This window comes from Argentina silus (genome assembly GCF_951799395.1).
Source record: "Argentina silus genome assembly, chromosome: 9".
NCBI classification, from domain to species: Eukaryota; Metazoa; Chordata; class Actinopteri; order Argentiniformes; family Argentinidae; genus Argentina; species Argentina silus.
In genome coordinates this window covers 11,023,267-11,040,902 of record NC_139663.1, presented here as the reverse complement: position 1 = coordinate 11,040,902, position 17,636 = coordinate 11,023,267, and the positions used below count along the sequence as shown (strand labels likewise).

General features: G+C 45.9%; 1 protein-coding gene across 7 annotated transcripts; it reads right to left on the bottom strand.

Annotated features, from left to right (window-relative positions):
* Positions 1 to 1,995: 1,995 nt before the first annotated feature.
* Positions 1,996 to 16,148, bottom strand: med25 (mediator complex subunit 25). 7 transcript variants are annotated; one of them, XM_083677682.1, is made up of 20 exons: positions 15,998 to 16,148; positions 12,474 to 12,623; positions 12,338 to 12,383; positions 12,118 to 12,242; positions 11,820 to 11,918; positions 11,599 to 11,719; positions 11,137 to 11,293; positions 10,799 to 10,953; positions 10,413 to 10,488; positions 10,016 to 10,305; positions 9,811 to 9,909; positions 8,976 to 9,061; positions 8,798 to 8,855; positions 8,531 to 8,638; positions 6,987 to 7,160; positions 4,324 to 4,431; positions 4,035 to 4,106; positions 3,391 to 3,561; positions 2,946 to 3,063; positions 1,996 to 2,597 (listed from the first exon to the last, which is right to left on the bottom strand). In XM_083677682.1, exons 1-20 carry the CDS (start codon positions 16,105 to 16,107, stop codon positions 2,491 to 2,493), a joined length of 2,430 nt encoding a protein of 809 aa, XP_083533808.1. In that variant the 5' UTR covers positions 16,108 to 16,148; the 3' UTR covers positions 1,996 to 2,490. The 7 variants fall into 7 exon arrangements, with proteins under 7 accessions (XP_083533808.1, XP_083533806.1, XP_083533807.1 ...); XM_083677680.1 differs by having other exon boundaries at positions 2,946 to 3,066; positions 15,998 to 16,145; XM_083677681.1 differs by having other exon boundaries at positions 2,946 to 3,066; positions 8,976 to 9,058; positions 15,998 to 16,145.
* Positions 16,149 to 17,636: the final 1,488 nt, after the last annotated feature.

Sequence of the window (17,636 nt, the reverse complement as noted above, 5' to 3'; positions counted from 1 at the left end):
ACATTCTGCTGTCGCAAAGCAAGGATTCATGCTCCGAAGCTTACCCCGACACTCCTGATGCTGTGTGGCGCCTCGCAGAGGAAGAGGAGCCTCACTCTAACTCAGAGTTAACCAAGCTTGTACCTTTACCACTAAACTCAATACACCTCCATCAAAAGCTGGTTCTCTTTAGCTCCCACATCCATTTGGCCCAATTCCACCAGGCCCAACAAGACAAATCCAATTTCAGGAGTGATACACTCCTCCACCTCTAGGCTCAATACTCCCCTCCACCTCCAGGCTCAATACGCTCCTCCACCTCCAGGTTCAACACTCCTCCACCTCCAGACTAAACTTGGACCTCTCTACCAGTGGAGGCTGGTGGAGGTAGAAATTGGAGAACAGGCTCATTGTAATGTATGAAATGGAATGAGGAATGGTATCACACACATGCATTACCATTCCATGCACTACAATGAGCCTTTCTACCTCCACCAGCCTCCCCTGATCTCCTCCACCAGGCCTGTGGTGCAGTGGAGGGTGAACCCAAGTAAACTCACTTTACCTTTTTATTTTAGTGAATAAAATAAGGTTTACCCACCTATTCAATCCAATTGGTGTTCAGGGATTACCCACCAGTTTATTGTTTACCACTACATCCCTGTACCGGGCCCTACAGAAACATACAGTACAGACCACATTCACTCACTGCTAAGCTAAGTAATATTACTCTCCTCCACCGCCTTGTCAACACCTCCACCAGCAGGCTGTAAAACAAACTCTGCCCCCAAGCCCATAAACCCCATCAGGCCCAACAACACTTCTGCCACCAGACCAATAAACTGCATCTCCAGGCCCATAAACCCTCAGCTCCACACAATGACCCACTGTCCCCTGACGCACAGGGACAGCAACCAGGCTGGACACAACCAAAAACAGACTAAACAGACGCAACAGTAACGGACACTAAAACAGACCAATTCACGGTCTATCGAAGTACATGTATCCGGCATATAGTATGTTGTAGTATCTACCTAGTGTCATGCAAAATATTGTGGTAACTTCAAAGGTCATATGGTAAAAATAACATTTGAGAGACATTTTTAAACACAGAGATAATACCGAATAGGTAGAAAAACAGAGAGAAGAGAGAGGAGAGAAAAGGAAGAGAACGTGAAGCTCAGCTCACAGGGTCGTCTAGTGATGGAGAGATCGTGGAGAGATGAACGCAGGCTGCTGAGGGACTAATGTCTCTGTCTGTGTGAGTCCATGTGAGAGAGGTTGAGAAAAAGCTTAGAAACAAGAACCCAGTGTCATGGTATCTTAGCAACCGTCTCCGTCTCCCTGGTGATAGGAACTGACATCACTTCCTGTCTGTGCGTGTGAGAATGCATGTCTGCGCACATACTGCGTTGTTTACCGGGAAACGGTAAAAATGTGTGTTGGTATGTCGTGGGGCAAAGTTCATGTGTACATAATGATGTTTTCTGTTTCTGTATGTGCAAACAACTAATTGAGCTGTGTGCCTTTATGACAGGTGTCTGTGTATAATTCATACTCAGTACTACACTATAGTGTGTGTGTGTGTGTGTGAACGCGCACGCAAACGTGCTAGGTAGTGTTAATGTGTGTGAAGCTAATTTTGTGCACATATGTGAACACGGTGCCATGTGCGCATGCGGTCAGCCTGATTGTGCGTTATGCCAGGGAAAACACGGCCAAGCCATGCCATCTGGTAGAACTACTTGGCACAAGGGGGCCTCTGTATGGTTCCACGACATATTGGAGTAGTTAAAATTAACACTGTGACACCATTTGGCAGAAAAAGACATTTAACAATCTATTTGTATGTCTATTTCAGTCTCTCTTCCTCTCACTATAAGGGTGAAACGCTGCAGTGTTAATATACATGCATTGATAAACTACTGACAGAGAGGGCTGGACAGAGGACAGACAGATCAATTGGTGTGTGGACTCTAACAACACCCTCACAATGGACTCAATTCATCAATCGGCTCCTTGACAAAATGTATCTTTATTTCATCTCAATAAAACATCATCATACCTCAAACTCAACTTCAGAAAAGTAAAACCTTGATAAAAAAAGACGTTTCATATCAACAATAAAATGAATGTGAAGCAGGTTTACAGACAAGCACGACAGTTTAATGAACGCTGTCCTCCCATTTGGTTGGCTTCATTAAGCTTGTGATAGGGTGGATGAGTCTATGGATGTGTGTGTGTGTGCGTGCGCACATGTGTGTGAGTGCATATGCATGAGAGTGTGTGCTTGCATGTCTGCCACAAATCATTTTCAATAGCTCTACAGTACAAACTCCTGATTCATCCTGCTGTTGTTGGCTCCGTTTTTAAGCACAAAAAAAAGAAAAAGAAAAAGAAAAAAAAGGAAGTGTTGAAACTAGACAAACTGCATCTCCCAGTCTGCTCGCATGATGAAACTCAAACGATTAGCTGATGGGAAGTGTAGTCTTTTTGTGTGTGTGTCCAAAATCAAATAAGGTCCATGAGAATCTCATCCTCCATGACACTGGAGACCTGTGGCATTCCAGGAGGCTGTGCTATGGAGCCCCTTTGACCAGCAGCCATCAGCATCTGACCTGTGAGAGAGAGAAGTGAGGGGGAGACAGATTTAAGCCTTGGGTGGAAAGCACATGGTTCACACAAACATTTCCTTGGTTGGGAAAATACAAAAGGGAGTGAATCACTGCGTATACAAATATTGACTGAAGTTGTTGACTCACGCGAATACTATACAGTTTGGATGTGGACTCACTTCACAATATACAGACACAGAGACAAACATTTGCTACAATGTATACTGTGTATGGTCTTCTTTAGGAAAAATAGTTTCCTTAGTTGTGATATATAAGACTGTATCATGCTCCCGATTAATGATGGGCAGTCTGTACAGTACAATGTGTGTAGGCCCCGTGGCTGTAGCCCACCTGCGAGAGGTTGTCTCCACTGTGCCTGCATTTGGGCGCCCCCTCCTGGTGTAGGGTGGACTAGCTGCGGCCCCATACCCTGGTGAGGCATCATGCCCTGCATGTGAGACACACCACCCTGCTGAGAGAGAGAGAGAGAGAGAGAGAGAGAGAGAGAGAGAGAGAGAGTGAGAAAGAAAGAAAGAAAGAAAGAAAGGAGACAGAGTGACAGACAGACAGACACACACAGAGAGAGACACAATGTTACGACTGCACTTCTACAATATGACTACTCACACATGCTTCATCAACAAACACACCCAAGAGACAATCCCAGCCTGTGGTCTAGTTTAGACTGCTTCAGGTAGGTAACTGCTAATAAATATTTAATTCTTTATAAGAAGACATGTAAAATATAGATGATGGTCGTGATATGATATGGATAGTCAGCCGGTGCATTTCTTACTGGCTGCTGTTGGCTGAGGAGGAGGCTGCGCAGCTGCGGATTGGCTCCGGGGTTTGGAAGGCGGAGCATGGCACCCTGAGACTGGGCTTGTCCGCCTTGAGCGACCTGGTTGGGCGGAGCTCCGGTGACAGGTGCCTGCTGATTGGCCGTGCCGGCTGCTCTCATTGTCATCTGAACGAGTGTGAGACAGTTTAATGGTTGAGAAGAGGGTAGGAGAGAGAAGAGCACCCAGTAGGGGGGACTTGAAGGGAGGTGATTCATACTGACTGAAAGATGGTGCACTGTTAGGCAGAGATTTGCACTTGATTTGCAATCTGTTAGCCTGAGGACCGAGACTGAATGTGCCACTCTTAACCCTAAACATGCCAGGCAACCTATGCTGTGAGCAGACTGAGCATCCAATCAGAGACAGGGAGAAAGGAAACATGCAGAGAGGGAAAAGAGCTGTTCACCATGCTGGTGCTGAAGGGAGCAAAGGGAGAGCCTATACCTGTAGTGTGTGTGTGTGTGTGTGTGTGTGTGTGTGTGTGTGTATGATCATTTGTGTGAGTGTGGTGTGTGTGTGTGTGGTGTGTGTGTGTGTGTGAGTGTGGTGTGTGTGCGTGCATGCGTATGACCGTGTGTGTGTGTGATGTAACTCTCACCAGGTTGTTCTGTCTCTGCTGATCTTCCATCATAGCGACCTGACTAACAGGGGGCATGCCTACCACCACAGACTGAACAAAGGAGAGACAAGAGAGAGAGAGAGAGAGAGGAGGAAGAAGAGGGGGTGGTGGAGGTGCAGAAAAGAAGGAGAGGGGGGAGGGTTAACAAGGCATGCAGTCATAGCAGGATACCAGAGGAACGGGCGGTGGAGCCAGGAACAGCGTGAAGGAGGAGGGGGGGGGGGGGGCAGAGCATGAACAGAGAGACGCTACGCTGCAGTGAGCTTACCTGCTGTTGGACGTTGCAATGGGAGACGGGGATGGGTCCCGTCGGCCTGTTGAGGAAGTTGGGATTGGTCGGAACCTGGCCAGGTGGCATCGGACCCCCTGAGCCCAACTGTAGGAGAGTGGTGAAGCAGAGAATGAGAGGGGCCATTATATCCAGTGGGCGTTTGTACTCTACATCTCTCTCAGCTGAAATAAACCATGCAAATCTGACACAAAATGGCTGGTGAAACCGTTCCCGTTCCTGCTTATCCTGACTTGGCTAAGACGTGATCTTTGACCCTTTCATCACCTAGTCTCTCACAGCCATATGAGTGCGGGGGCTGTAAATCTGGCAAGCAAGACGAGTCATAATCTGACTGTGACACTGGATGACACTCCACACCTAATCTTGTTTTAAAGAGAATGAAAACCGTCCCTCTCCTCGATTTCCCTCCTCTTATCTTCACTGTACACTTCTGTACGGGGATTTAGCGCACATATCATTTCTATTTTTCTGGGACAATTTTGTCTTCCAAAAAGGAAGACGGAAAAAAATAATATCTAAATGTAGCTGCGAGCAGCCATGCCTGGGTTCTAAGCTATGGCATAATATCGCACGGCATATTTTCCAGGGCACCAACAGAATACTTCGAAAAAATTGCTACGATGTGTTTAGAGTACCCGATAGAGAGTTCTTTTAGTATTTCTTGTCATTTTGAAAAGTCTGAGAAATGCTCATGGTGTATTCTGTTGTGTTTTCAATGTTGTAGAATACTTTTAACATCTTCTTCTCCAAAGCCGCTTAGCAGATCGGCATGAAATTTGGTATACATGATCCATGGACAAAGGTCTTTCCATGTAAAATATTTCATTCGATTAGCTAAAACAACATGGCCGCTATAAGCCACAAACATTTAACAGTGCCACCCTGTGGTCAAACACAACCATATTGTCGGGGTTATGTGAACACATACCCCTGACCATCTGTGCCAAATTTCATGACTAAGAAAAACTTGACTGCATATCATTGGTCCTGAGAGGGGTAGACATCGGTTTGCCAAGTTAGGTATTGATGCACCCCTCCATGTCTGATTTCTAAGCTCGTCAATTATAGGACAGACCCTCATTAAAGTTGATTCATTGATTCAGAGCAGCCATGTTGTTTGAGCTGATTGATAGGATTTGGTCCATAGATGCTGTATATGAAGTTTCATCCAGATCGGCCCATCGGTTCACAAAATTCTAAATGGCGGAAGTTCTGGGTCCATGATGCAAATTAGTTCTTTGGGAAGAGACAGATTAATGTACCTACGGCCCTTTACCATCTTGCCAATTTGCAAGCTCCTATGCCTTAACATTTAAAAAAGTTTTTTGCAAGAAAATGCAAAAAAACAAGCCAACGCTAACAAACACAATAGGGTTCTACGAAGCTTAGACCCCTAATAACCCACAACACCACCCCAGAGCCTCCTGCAAAAAAAACCTCCAAACAACTATTAAATAATTGCTTTGTCAAGTTAAAGAGATAGCTCAGGTTTTTCAATGTTGGACCTCATTTTCCACTTAATTGGAGTGTTGTAGGCTCATCCAGACACCTTTTTTTTTCACATTTTGAAAGCAGTTTTCCGTTGATCCCATTCATGTACACTGGTATGGCTAAACGCTAGCCCAGGAGGTAGCCGAAGAAAGCTCAACAATGGAAATACGGGGGAAAAAAACAAAAAAAACGGAACTATCCCCTTAAGATTACCACAGCAATTCCCCATTAGCAATGCAGCTTTGAATATATCATGAAAAAGTCTTCATTATAATTTCATGTCCACTGCCTAGTGTAATTGCCCTGACGCTCACACGCACTAGTTAACACATTCCTATAGGTCTAGTGCTTTCCCCCCCAAACACATAAAATTAGCAGCATGAACAAACAGGCAACATCAACCTTAATGGGAACGGAAAGGCTGTAAGGATATAATGTAACTAATGTAGACCACAGGCAGGTTGCCTTTTCAATGAGGCTTGCAGTCATTTTGTCACTACATAAGCATGCAAAGTGCTTACCTGAAGGCAACAACGTTCTGGCCTAAGGGTGTATTGTACTGTATGAGAGGGTCTGACATGTTTGTTGTAACCAGGGACAAACCTGACATTTAGGACGTTTATTGCATGAGTATAACACTTTTAGGACCCCGTGTGAACTAAGCATCTCACTGTTCTGCTCACAGAGTATGTGACAATAATGAACTTTGACATGCACAATAGGGGGGGGAATGCTCTCAAACTGGAAACGCTTAGCAGGAATTGACCGTACACGGAGCCGTGAAGGCTCTGGAGAGCACTCTCTGTGCTACCCCCCGCCCCCCCCTTCTGGTCTAACCTCCCTCTCTCCCAGTCCCCCCCTCCCTCTCTCTCTCCCAGTCTGCCCCTATAACCTCTCTCTCTCTCTCTCTACCAGTCTCTCCCCTCCAACCTCCCCTCTCTCCCAGTCTCCCCCCTCCAACCTCCCCTCTCTCCCAGTCTCTCCCCCACCCTCCCTCTGTCCTGGTCTCTCCCCTCCAACCTCCCATCTCTCCTCCTATATGCTCCCCTGTATCTTACCCCCTCTGCACATCTCTCCCCACTAACCTCCCCTCTCTCCCAGTCTCTCCCCTCTAACCTCCCATCTCTCCTAGGATCCCCGTTGCTCACCGAGCGGTGCTGCTGGACCTGCTTGTGGTTGGTGATGACTTGCCGGATGCCGTTGACAAAGCCGCTCTGGTCGTTGGGGATGAGGCCCATGAAGATCCTCTTCTTGGAGGAGAAGAGCAGCATGAGCACGCGCACCTCACAGGGGGCGCTGTGGGGAAAGTGCACGCAGCCCGCCTGCAGGGGTCATAGGTCAAGGTAGGGTGAGATGTCAGCGTTAGGCCTCCATATTGGCATTCATTCATATGTAATTATATTCTGGCACACTGTCAGACAAAACTACTCAAGTGGATACACATTGACTTGGAACAGAGTCAAGCTCAACCACTACTGTCCTCCTTCCTTTGGTGCTCAAGGGTGTTAAAATTCCATTAGTTGTTTGACAAGAGATACAGAGGCACAGTGCCCCCATCTACTGGCTTCTGCGCAAAACTGCAACACAGAAACACCTGTTCAATCCATCTAGTGGACAGCACTTGTGAGTGGTGACTCATGATAGAGTACCGAACTTCTGATTGTATTTATCATGGATTAAAAACAGGGGCAGAAATGCAGTTAAAAATGAGAGATGGAGGTGATCTCCATCACAGTAGAAAACTGTACTGTGACCTCCTCCCATACAGCCAAGAACCTTGGGGTGATCCTTGACAACCACTTATCCTGTGTGGCGAACATCACAGCAACAGCACACTCCTGTAGATTCTTCCTCTACAACATCAGAAGGATATGTCCATTCCTCACCAGAGAAGCAGCACAACCTTTGGTCTAAACACTTGTAATCTCTCGCCTCGACTACTGCAATGCACTCTTGGCCGGACTCCCCGCCTCCTCCATCAGGCCTCTGCAGCTCATCCAGAACGCTGCCGCTCGTCTGGTGTTCAATCTCCCCAAATTCTCCCATGTCACGCCCCTCCTCCGCACCCTCCACTGGCTCCCGGTAGCAGCTCGCATCAAATTCAAGACCCTGGTGCTTGCCTATCGGGCGGCAAAGGGAACAGCCCCTCCCTACTTGCAAGCAATGGTTAGCCCCCAAACCCCTGCAAGAATACTCCGCTCGTCCACCTCGGCTGCCCGCCTGGCACCGCCATCTCGACGTGGATGAAGTGGCCGCGCTACTCGGTCACGGCTTTTCACTGTCCTGGCGCCCCGCTGGTGGAATGAGTCACTTCCGATCTTCCACGGTAGATTGAAAACCCATCTCTTCAGGCAACATCTTAACAGTCCCTCCTAAAGACCGCTTCACCTCACTACCCTCCCCTATAATAACCCTAACCCCAACCCTAGAGACCTCTTCACCCCCACTACCCCCCTGTACAAGTTCTCTCCTGCAATTAAAATAATTGTTTATTTTTTTTAAACAGCCTACTGGCATTACGACTGCCAATGGCCCCTGGTGTGAGCATTGATTACTTTGTCTTATGATGACTGTTGGATAGACGATACACTTACTTAAACAAATGTATTGTTGTAAGTCGCTTTGGATAAAGGCGTCTGCTGAATAAATGTAAATGTAATGTGATGGGACGTTTAGTAGAAGTAGTACTCACAAATCCGTTGGCCATTATGCGGTACAGGCCTTTCAATGACTCAACGTCTTTGTTGGTGAAGAGAAACTGAACCATTCGAGAGTTCCTGAAGAGTGGACCGAGGGTTGTCTGGGGAGAGGGAGGAATATCAACTCTATTAATATTTCAACAAATCAATTATTTAGATTTTCATAACTCATTATAATCTCTTGTCATTCCTGAACACACATTTAGAAAGACAGACAAACAGACATTTGGATAAAAGGAGGGAGGGGAGAGGACTCTCACCAGTAACTGTTGTGGGATCAGCTGCATGATCAGCTTCTGTGGCCACTGGTCAGCATTTCTGTTGGGAGACACAAAAAACCCCACAAACAGCTCCTGATAACTCTCAATATAGACAGCAACACATGCAAAGAGCAATCTGTGGAGCGGTCACTTTGTAGTTGTGGTTTTTACTACTCACAGGTTCTCTCCCTGGTTGACTTGCACCTGGCAGGGTAGGGAGCGGGTGAGTTTGGTATTGGAATCCATAGACGAGGCTTTGGGCTTCTGAAGTGATGGATGGAGAGGGTGGGGGAGGAGGAGAAGAATGGGGGAGGATTGGAGAAATAGAAGGAGAGGTTTGGAAGTTAGCATACAGAGTGACCGCAGGGCTAACGTTTCACACCCTGGGGTTGTGAGGGATTGTTTGATTAAAAGCCCCATGCAGAAACTACCGAACATGAGAAATTGCCCTGACAAGGAAGCAGTGCAACATTCAAAAGAGGGTCGATATGCCAGATCCTACAGGGACAATAACCAGCACTGTTCATCTTCAAGAAATCAATACCTGATCAATACTTAATCAATCCCATATCGGTCTGGGCCTGGTGTAGTCCCTGTGTCCATTATTACGATTGCATTGCCAGTAAGATTCTGGACACAACAGGTAATACAAACCAAATCTAAGCTGAACCCTGTCAGTTGATACATGGAGCTGCGATGCCCTTTTGTGACTTGTGGCTGTACTAAACATATGTGTTTAATTGGGTAAAGAATATCAACTTTGTTTAGCTTTTACACTGTGCATGCGTTTCATGAATGTCAAACAATTCCATCATTGTTTTACCTTTTGTAAAATCAATTATGAACATGATATAACTAATGATAATCAAACAAACTTAAAAGTCAGTTCAGTCAGATCCAACCGTGGTTTTGTTAAAGCCTACGGCTGAAGAACAAGTAGGCGGCTTGATGAGTCTCACCCATTTCTAGGTAAGGGTGCTTGATGTTTGAGACTAAGTTATAGTTTCCCTCACCTCTTGCCACTCCAGCACCCCGCTCCATGCTACAATCTTATTGGCAGATTGCTGCTGTCCAATGGAATTTGAGTTGGCCTGAGCTGCAGACACACCAACCTATCAGAGAAAAGGAGAGAAGTGATAACAATGAGCCTTAGGGTATTAATGTATAATGTATATAAGAGTATACTGCTTTGATACAATTTAGTGATCAGGCTCTCACCATGCCAGGCTGTGATGACGGGGGAGTCTGCTGATTGGGGTTGGGCTGCTGCTGTTGCTGTTGCTGCTGCTGCTGCTGAGGTGGTGCCTGTGGCTGTGGATTGGGCGGTGGCTGTCCTGGGGGCTGGACCTGCTGAGGGGGAGGGGCTTGTTGCTGCGGCAACATGGGTGTTGAAACGGTGGTGACAGTTGATAGGCTGGGCTGGCTGGAGGGAGCCAGCTTCACTCCCGCCACAGACGGGAGTGTTGGCTGGCCACTGAAGGGAGGACCGGGATTTACCATTCCTGGGACTGGACGGTAAAAGAGATAGTCTTACACAAATATAAGGTAACAATGATGCAACGCTAATGATAAAATATGTTGCTGATAAGAGGTTTAGACGGTTCAGGCTACTCACAGCGACTCTTCTGGTTGTTGGCTGCCTCCACAGCCATCTGTGCGGCTGCCTGAGCAGCAGTGAGGGAGGGTGAAGGCTGACAGGCAGCCAAGAGGAGGGAGGAGGAGACAATAGTGTCAACTAGAAGCCAGTGAATTCAGCTATTTAGAGGTCATACTGTACAGTACAAAAACAGTACAACTGAATCATATATCTGAGCACCAGGGGAGGCTGGTGGAAATCGGAAGACAAAATCGGAGGATGGGCTCATCGTAATGCATGGAATGGTATGAGGAATGGTACCATTCCGCATTCCATTTCATGCATTTCAATGAGCCTGTCCTCCGATTTCTACCTCCACCAGCCTCCCCTGGTGAGCATTCCTACCCTGTGGATTAGTTTGGTACCTGGTATGGATGGGCCGTGTTTATAGGTGGTGGTGCCTGTGAGGCAGGCCCAAGAGGAGGTTGACTGATAGGCAGGGGCTGCAGGGGCTGCAGGGCCTGGAGGGGCTGGGGGGGCAACACCGGTTTGAGAGGGCCTGGGCCCCCACCTGAGGAAACTGGAAAGAGATATTCTAGAATAAATTGGTGGACCAATCCTTACTTATATCATATGTGAGGAAGAGAGGAGAGGAGGGCAGGGCAGAGGAGGGGAGGAGAGGATTGATGTCTGAAGTCACTCCTGACTGGAACAGTAATGTGAATCCATTGTACTGTATGTGTGTTTGTTCTCTGCTCCTCACCAGGAAGTGCGATGCCCCTGACTAGGACCATGTGAAAGGGGTCTTGGCTGTAGTCCGGGTGGGATTCAGACGGTCCTCCGACTGGCGATGCTCTCTCGAACAGCGCCCGTAAAGCTGGTAGTTTCCGTGGAGACACCACAGAGAAATGAATGCCTCTCTAAGGAGGAGGCACAAGTTATTATAACATCAACAGACAAACGAAAATAAATTAATGATTAAAATGGTCATTAAAATCATGACAAAATGTTGCCATCTTCCTATATAAATGTGTAGCAAGAAAGTCAAGAAAGTAGCAAGTGTGCTCGAGTGTTTTCCTTTTCGGATATGCCATTACTTATGACATTAATAATAAAAACAAGTACTTGTGTATTCTCATGAATAAGTTAACCAGCACCAACAACTGGTACTACTGGTAGTCTGAACAGGGTGGTGTTTGCCAGACGGTGTATGTGGGCCACTCACGTCTCGGATGATTTTGACCAAGCTGTCTGCTGTGCAGCCCGTGTAGCTCACACTCTCCACGGCAGGCAGCAAATACGGTGGAGAGTTGCACAACAGCACACACACTTTGTGCGTCTGACCTCTGGTAGTGACAGATTGAAAGATGTTATAGTGTGTGTGTATGTGTGTGTGTCTGTCTGTGTGTGTGTGTGTGTGTGTGTGTGTAAAAACAGATAACTCACATTTGCTCCCTCATCTTCTTGAAGTCGTCAAAGAGCTGTAAGGCCACAGACAGTCCCTCTGCAATAAGACTGCAGCTCTCTGCCCCACCTCCCATAAACCTAAGGAAGTTAGAACACATTTACAAAGTTACAAATCAGCACATCCTTTACAACACATTCATAATGTTCCTGGTTCGCAAACAAAGACATATGAGGTCCAGTTAGGAAAATCCGACACAAAATGTTTTACTTTGACATCTCTGCAACACAACACATCATGGTAGTTTTTCAAGAACAAGTTCTAATTGCAATTTCTTACTGGATGCTGTCGATCCAAGAGACAAACTCAAATGCCGAGCTGGTTGGCGCGTGACACTGGACGTATGACTCAGGAGCACAGTCCACAGTGTTGAACACCACAAGGCCATACTGTGTGCCTCCATACTGAGAGAGAGAGAGAGAGAGAAAATTGGTATCTATTTTCTTTCTCTTCTGAAATAGAACGGCAAAAAGATAAAACAAGAAGAAGAATGACTCACATCTCCCCCAAAATCTGTCTCTGCAGGTGGGCCTCCATTGAAGTACCTGTGATGATGAAGTGGCAGCTGTTAAGCCAGAAATCAAAGGCATAACTAAAACAATGACAGGCAAAAAGAATGTTTGAAAAATACTTACTCAATTGCAGGCAGTATGTAATTCTTTCTGAGAGACTCAAAATAGGGACCAAGGTTTGCAGTTCCTTCAATGACGAACACCACGTCTGCCACTTGATTGGCTCCGGGTTTAGTGGGCGGATCCATTAGAACCGAATCCGCCACCATGGATCTGTTGAATAAAATAAAATAAATGTTAGAAATTGGGATTAAAAACGAGTTTGTTTATGTGTGCTGATTTAGACTAAAATGGAGAATAATATCTCATTCGAACGGGATGCAATGCACACACAACTCCAGTCAGGGAGCCCATTGCACGTTTTTGTTCCAGCCCAGTACAACAAACCTGATGAAACAAAGGGCTTGACGATTAGTTGAACTGGGTGGTTGAATCCGGTGTGCTGGTGCTGGGCAGGAAAAAAGTGTGCAACCTTGGATGCTAGATGGAAACAAGCTGGTGTGTTCTAGCGATTTCCTGAATCAGCTGCGACGCCTCTCTAGTTTAGCCATATACATTCATTGATGCCTCAGCAGCAAGTCTGTGGACAACTAGTTAAAGAGATCGTCTAGCTAAATACAACTTGCTTAATTCAATTGTCATTATCCGCGGTAATAAAACGAACTAATTAACATTATAGTGAGGGAGAGATAAAGTCCATTCATCGTGTGTGTATAGAAGCTAGCTAGTTAGCTAGCTCGCTAACATCAGCTTGCAAAAAATGTGGCTACATACAGCACGACAAGTACAAATCATTCATTACACAATACTCACCTGGCGGTGTTTAGCCGTCAGCCAAGGAACTGTGCAACCGGTGATTTTAAATATTGTGAAATTTCAGTTGTACAAGTATACAAAACAAAACCGTTTACATTTTGACACACAAAGTAGGCCGTGTCGACAACAAACCACTAATCTGAAATTCGGTTATCGATAGTTCATGCCTGGAGGTTGCTTGAAAATGGAACACAAGGGATGCTCAGTCAAAAGTCGACCAACTAATCCAAAGTACATTGACATTTTTGCTTTCCAATCTATTATTTATATCAGCCTGAAACACACATTTAAAATGATTCTCTGAACGATGGCTGGGACTCACACGAAATAAAATACTCTTGATCCTATCGTGGAATCCTTTACTCGATACTTAAAAACAAAACTACTCAAAGACTGTGAAAATAGAATTTTCTCAAAGACTCTTATTACAAGCAACAAAGCCGAGCTGGTCCGCGGAGCATCCACCGGTTTCTAGCTCAGTGCACAGCATTTATACAGCATTTCAATCTTAGTCATATCTGTAAACCACTCCTTATATGCAAATAAAATGTGAAATCAGAATGTCCGTGTGCGGATATGTGAACACGATTGCAGGCAGGGGCGAAAAACCTGGGCCTATGTTATTTAATCATCGTAATCATTCAATAAATTTTGCTTTCATAATTTCCAACCTGGCTTTGAGAGCCACAGACTTCTTTTCTTCCCAAATTTTACACTCATCATTCCATAATGAAACAATACTCAATGTTCCTGAGCACAGGTAAATTTCATGCCGTCCACTAAAGTTCTTTGGGTTCAGTGAGTGGAGAAAGTAAGCCGAAGCAGGGCTAGGGAATTTTGCCCAGCACTGCAGGAAGACCTGCCGCTTCAGTCTGTAGTAGTCCTGCCCATGCTGAGGCCACCCAGTGTTGGTATTTTTGTTTCGTCAACATTCTCTAAGGGCAAAAGTGTCACAAAAATCAATTCTGTACCCCAGAGGTCCACTAAGGACCCATTTGACACCATAAAACACATCACTATCCGGTGAGTCGCAAACATTTCCAAGGGGGACATAGTCATCATATGGCCAGCCGGCAATGTTTACTCCAGGGGGTTTCTTTCTCAGCGAATGGAACCATGGTATTCTTGAGTAGGTATAGGTCACACCAATCTAATTTCCCAAAGTCTGTGCCTGCATTTTCTTTCACTTCCTGTCTTAAGTTTCTTAGTTTAGGCATCACTCTGGTAAAACTCCCTGCAGAATCGGTATTATTTGGAATGAATGTACAGCACCGGTCCCCAAACATTCTGCACACCCCGCCTTGAGCGGCCATCAGAAAATGTAGTGCCTGTCTGTTCTGCCATGTCATTCTACTTGTCTCTCGGACCTGCTCTCCCTGACAAGGCATAATCTGTGTAGTAAATGAACCTCTGTTGATTGTAATAGATTGCGTTTATGCAATCCACATTTTTATTTATCGTGGGCCAGAGGAGAATCAATTCAAATCCTGCCAGTACCTGGCCTCTTGCCTTGTACTCGTACCCCTCTAGGTACGCCTATGGCATCTATATAGACTGCGGGATCTGGCTGATATGCCCTTTTTCTTCTGCTTCTTTGCTTAGTCTCACCCTGATCTGGTCTGACTTCTTGCTGATCTGCCCATAGACTGGTGTCGTTCGTGTGCCTGGTGTGTCTCGGCTGACCGCATCCCCAGCACACGCCGGGAGGGCCTTTTGGATCTTTCTTTTGGAACCCTCCTTGGAGTTTTTGCTTGCCTTTCCAAGGCTAAGACTGTTGGGGCTACTGGGTATACACATTGATTACTGGTACGGAGGATTGCTCCTGACCCTGAGGCCTCGGCGCTGGAGGTAGTCCTGACGTGGCCATGTGTGGAACTGGTTTCCCGGCTTCAACGGACATCACCCCTTGAGTTTTCTTTTTATTCTTTTCTGTAAGTTCCCCCAGCTGGAGCTGTGCCAGCTTTCTCTAGACCTCTTTTTCTTGTTCTTTTTGTTCATCCATTCGGTATTTTTCCACTGCATGAACTACATGATCACTGAACTCTTTGTGTGTTTTTGACGTAAGTCCCACCACATCTTCCAACCGGCTCCTTACCGGGAGAGGCATAGCTTCCACCACTGCAGTCCTGAACAGCGTTGTCATCAGAGGATTTCCCTTTGGGTCTGATTGAGTCTCTTGTTTCCACTTTTTCAACTGGTTGTGCACGTATGTGGCAGGGTTCTCTGCGCCTCCCAATGGGTCTCCTTTCAGGGTCTTTGGATCCAGCTTCGGGGGGTATTCTCCTCTCAGAGTTGCCCACATTGCCGGTCGGAACTGATTGAACCCCATCCCTTCTTTTGTGGGGTTGTTACTTGCCGTTCCTATTCCACAGCCCTTGAGTATGTACTCTATCTTGATCACCCGCAACACCTTGGCCAGCAGAGCCTTGAGGTCTCCCACCGTCAGCAGCTTCCCCGTTCTCTTCCTCAAAGATTCTGATCCATTTTCCTGTTCCCTCATGTATGTCGGGCAATCTGATGATTATCCCTTGCATGTCCTGTGTTCCCCAGGGCACATAGTGTCCTTGTGATCCTTTTACTAGGATGGGGCACTGGAGTATGTCTGGCTGATGTAACGTTCCTCTATCTCTTAACACTTGTGTTGTTTGTCCTTCTCCTTCCTTATATCCTGTCTCTCCACTACCCTGGCCACTACGCTTATTACCCTGTTCGTTTCTGGTTCGGTTTATCTCCTGTATAGTGGTAATTCCTGTTTGTAACCTCTCCCTTACCTCTTCTGCTTCTTTCTCCTTCTGGGCCGTCCACATCTCCTGCTCACACTGTTCCTCTTCACCAAACTCTGAGTTGTCAAAATTGTTTGACCAGGCGATCTCTTCCCCATATCTGGGTGTGCTGTGTGGCTGTTTCCCTTCTCTGCGTTCTCTTTATTTTTTCATGCGTTCTAGCTCCTTGTCTACAGCTTCCTGCAGCAATCTGTTTTCTTTTCTTCATTCTGACTCTGGTTCCCATGTGCCTTTCTCTATCTGTTTTAGGGCTTCTTTGACCCCTGCATAGCAGTCAAGTTCTATGGATTTCTCTGCTTCGATTTTTGTTTTACGTTGCTTCTCTTTTTCCTTTTTCTCTGGTCCTACCTCTACTTCTCCATCCAGATGGATCGTTCCTGTTATTACAGGAAATTCCCTGTGACTGTAGGGTGGAGGCATTAACCCTCCTGCTATTTCGCCCTTCTCTGCATCTTTCTTCAAAACCTTTCTTAACTTTTTGGTGTTCAGCAGTGCTTCACCCTCTGTTTTAAACAGTTTTAGTATCTCCCTTTCTCTTTCTCTTTTTTCCTGTCTCTTTTTCGAGTTATCTCGGGGCTTGTGATTCTTTATCAGTGCTTCCATTTCCTCACATAATGCAACATCAAATGTTCCCTCCTTGGGCCACTTTGTGGGAAAGTTCTTGGTTCGTTTTCCCCACTTCTCAGACATTTTTTTAACGTCTTTTCACAGCAGTGGGTTCTGCTTGGCCAGCAGGTCCACCGGGCTTGCCATAATAGCACCTCTCTGTTTTTCCTCTTCTAAATTTATCTGCTCCCTCTTTTCTCCGTCCAGCAGAGCTCCAGCTATAGCCCCGCCTCTACCGTTGGCTTGACGTTTATTATTCCTACTGCAACTCCTGCTTTATACTTTCTTCCTCCAAAGTCTATTTCTTCTGATCCATCCGTTATTTTGGTTCTGACTATGTCCTGCCACTTTCCTGTTTCCCACCTCATTCTCATTGGCGTTACCCAGAGTGTTAGTTTTGGGTTCTCAAGCCGTCTCCCTCTATGTTTGACAGCAAAACCCTCCGGCATTCCCAGTACCTGATTTAACAGAAAAGTTCCTCACCTTCCACAGCCCTTTTAGTGCTCTTATCCACTGTACCTCAGGAAAATCCTCCTGTATTTTTGCTAAGTTTATCCACCTAGTAATCTGCCACACTTTCAATTCTATCAATGTTTAAAAAGCACTCTTTTCCTGCTTCGTTTTTATCTCATTTGTTTTGTTTTTTATTTCTCTTTCTTTTCCATTGCCTGTTTTACCCTTAGATCCGTGGTTATGATTACTTGTATAAGGCACGATGTTCTTTTTTCCGATTCTTCCTTATTTGTTACTTTTATCGTTATTATTGGTTTTGGTTTGTCTGGTCTGCAGTGATGAGCACGTCGTCTAGGTTTCTTATGCGATGTATATCTTCGTACGCGCTCTCTCCGCGCACGTTCTTAAAGTATTCTACTGACAGTCTTGCCTCTTCTAGATTATTCTAGCTATTTGTCCTTTTTCTTTGTTTTCTGTCCAGATCAGATCTTGTCCCAGCCGTATTTCCACCCAGTGGACGTATTTTAATCCGTCTCTTAGTTTTTTAAAGGTGGTTTCTTTATGTTGT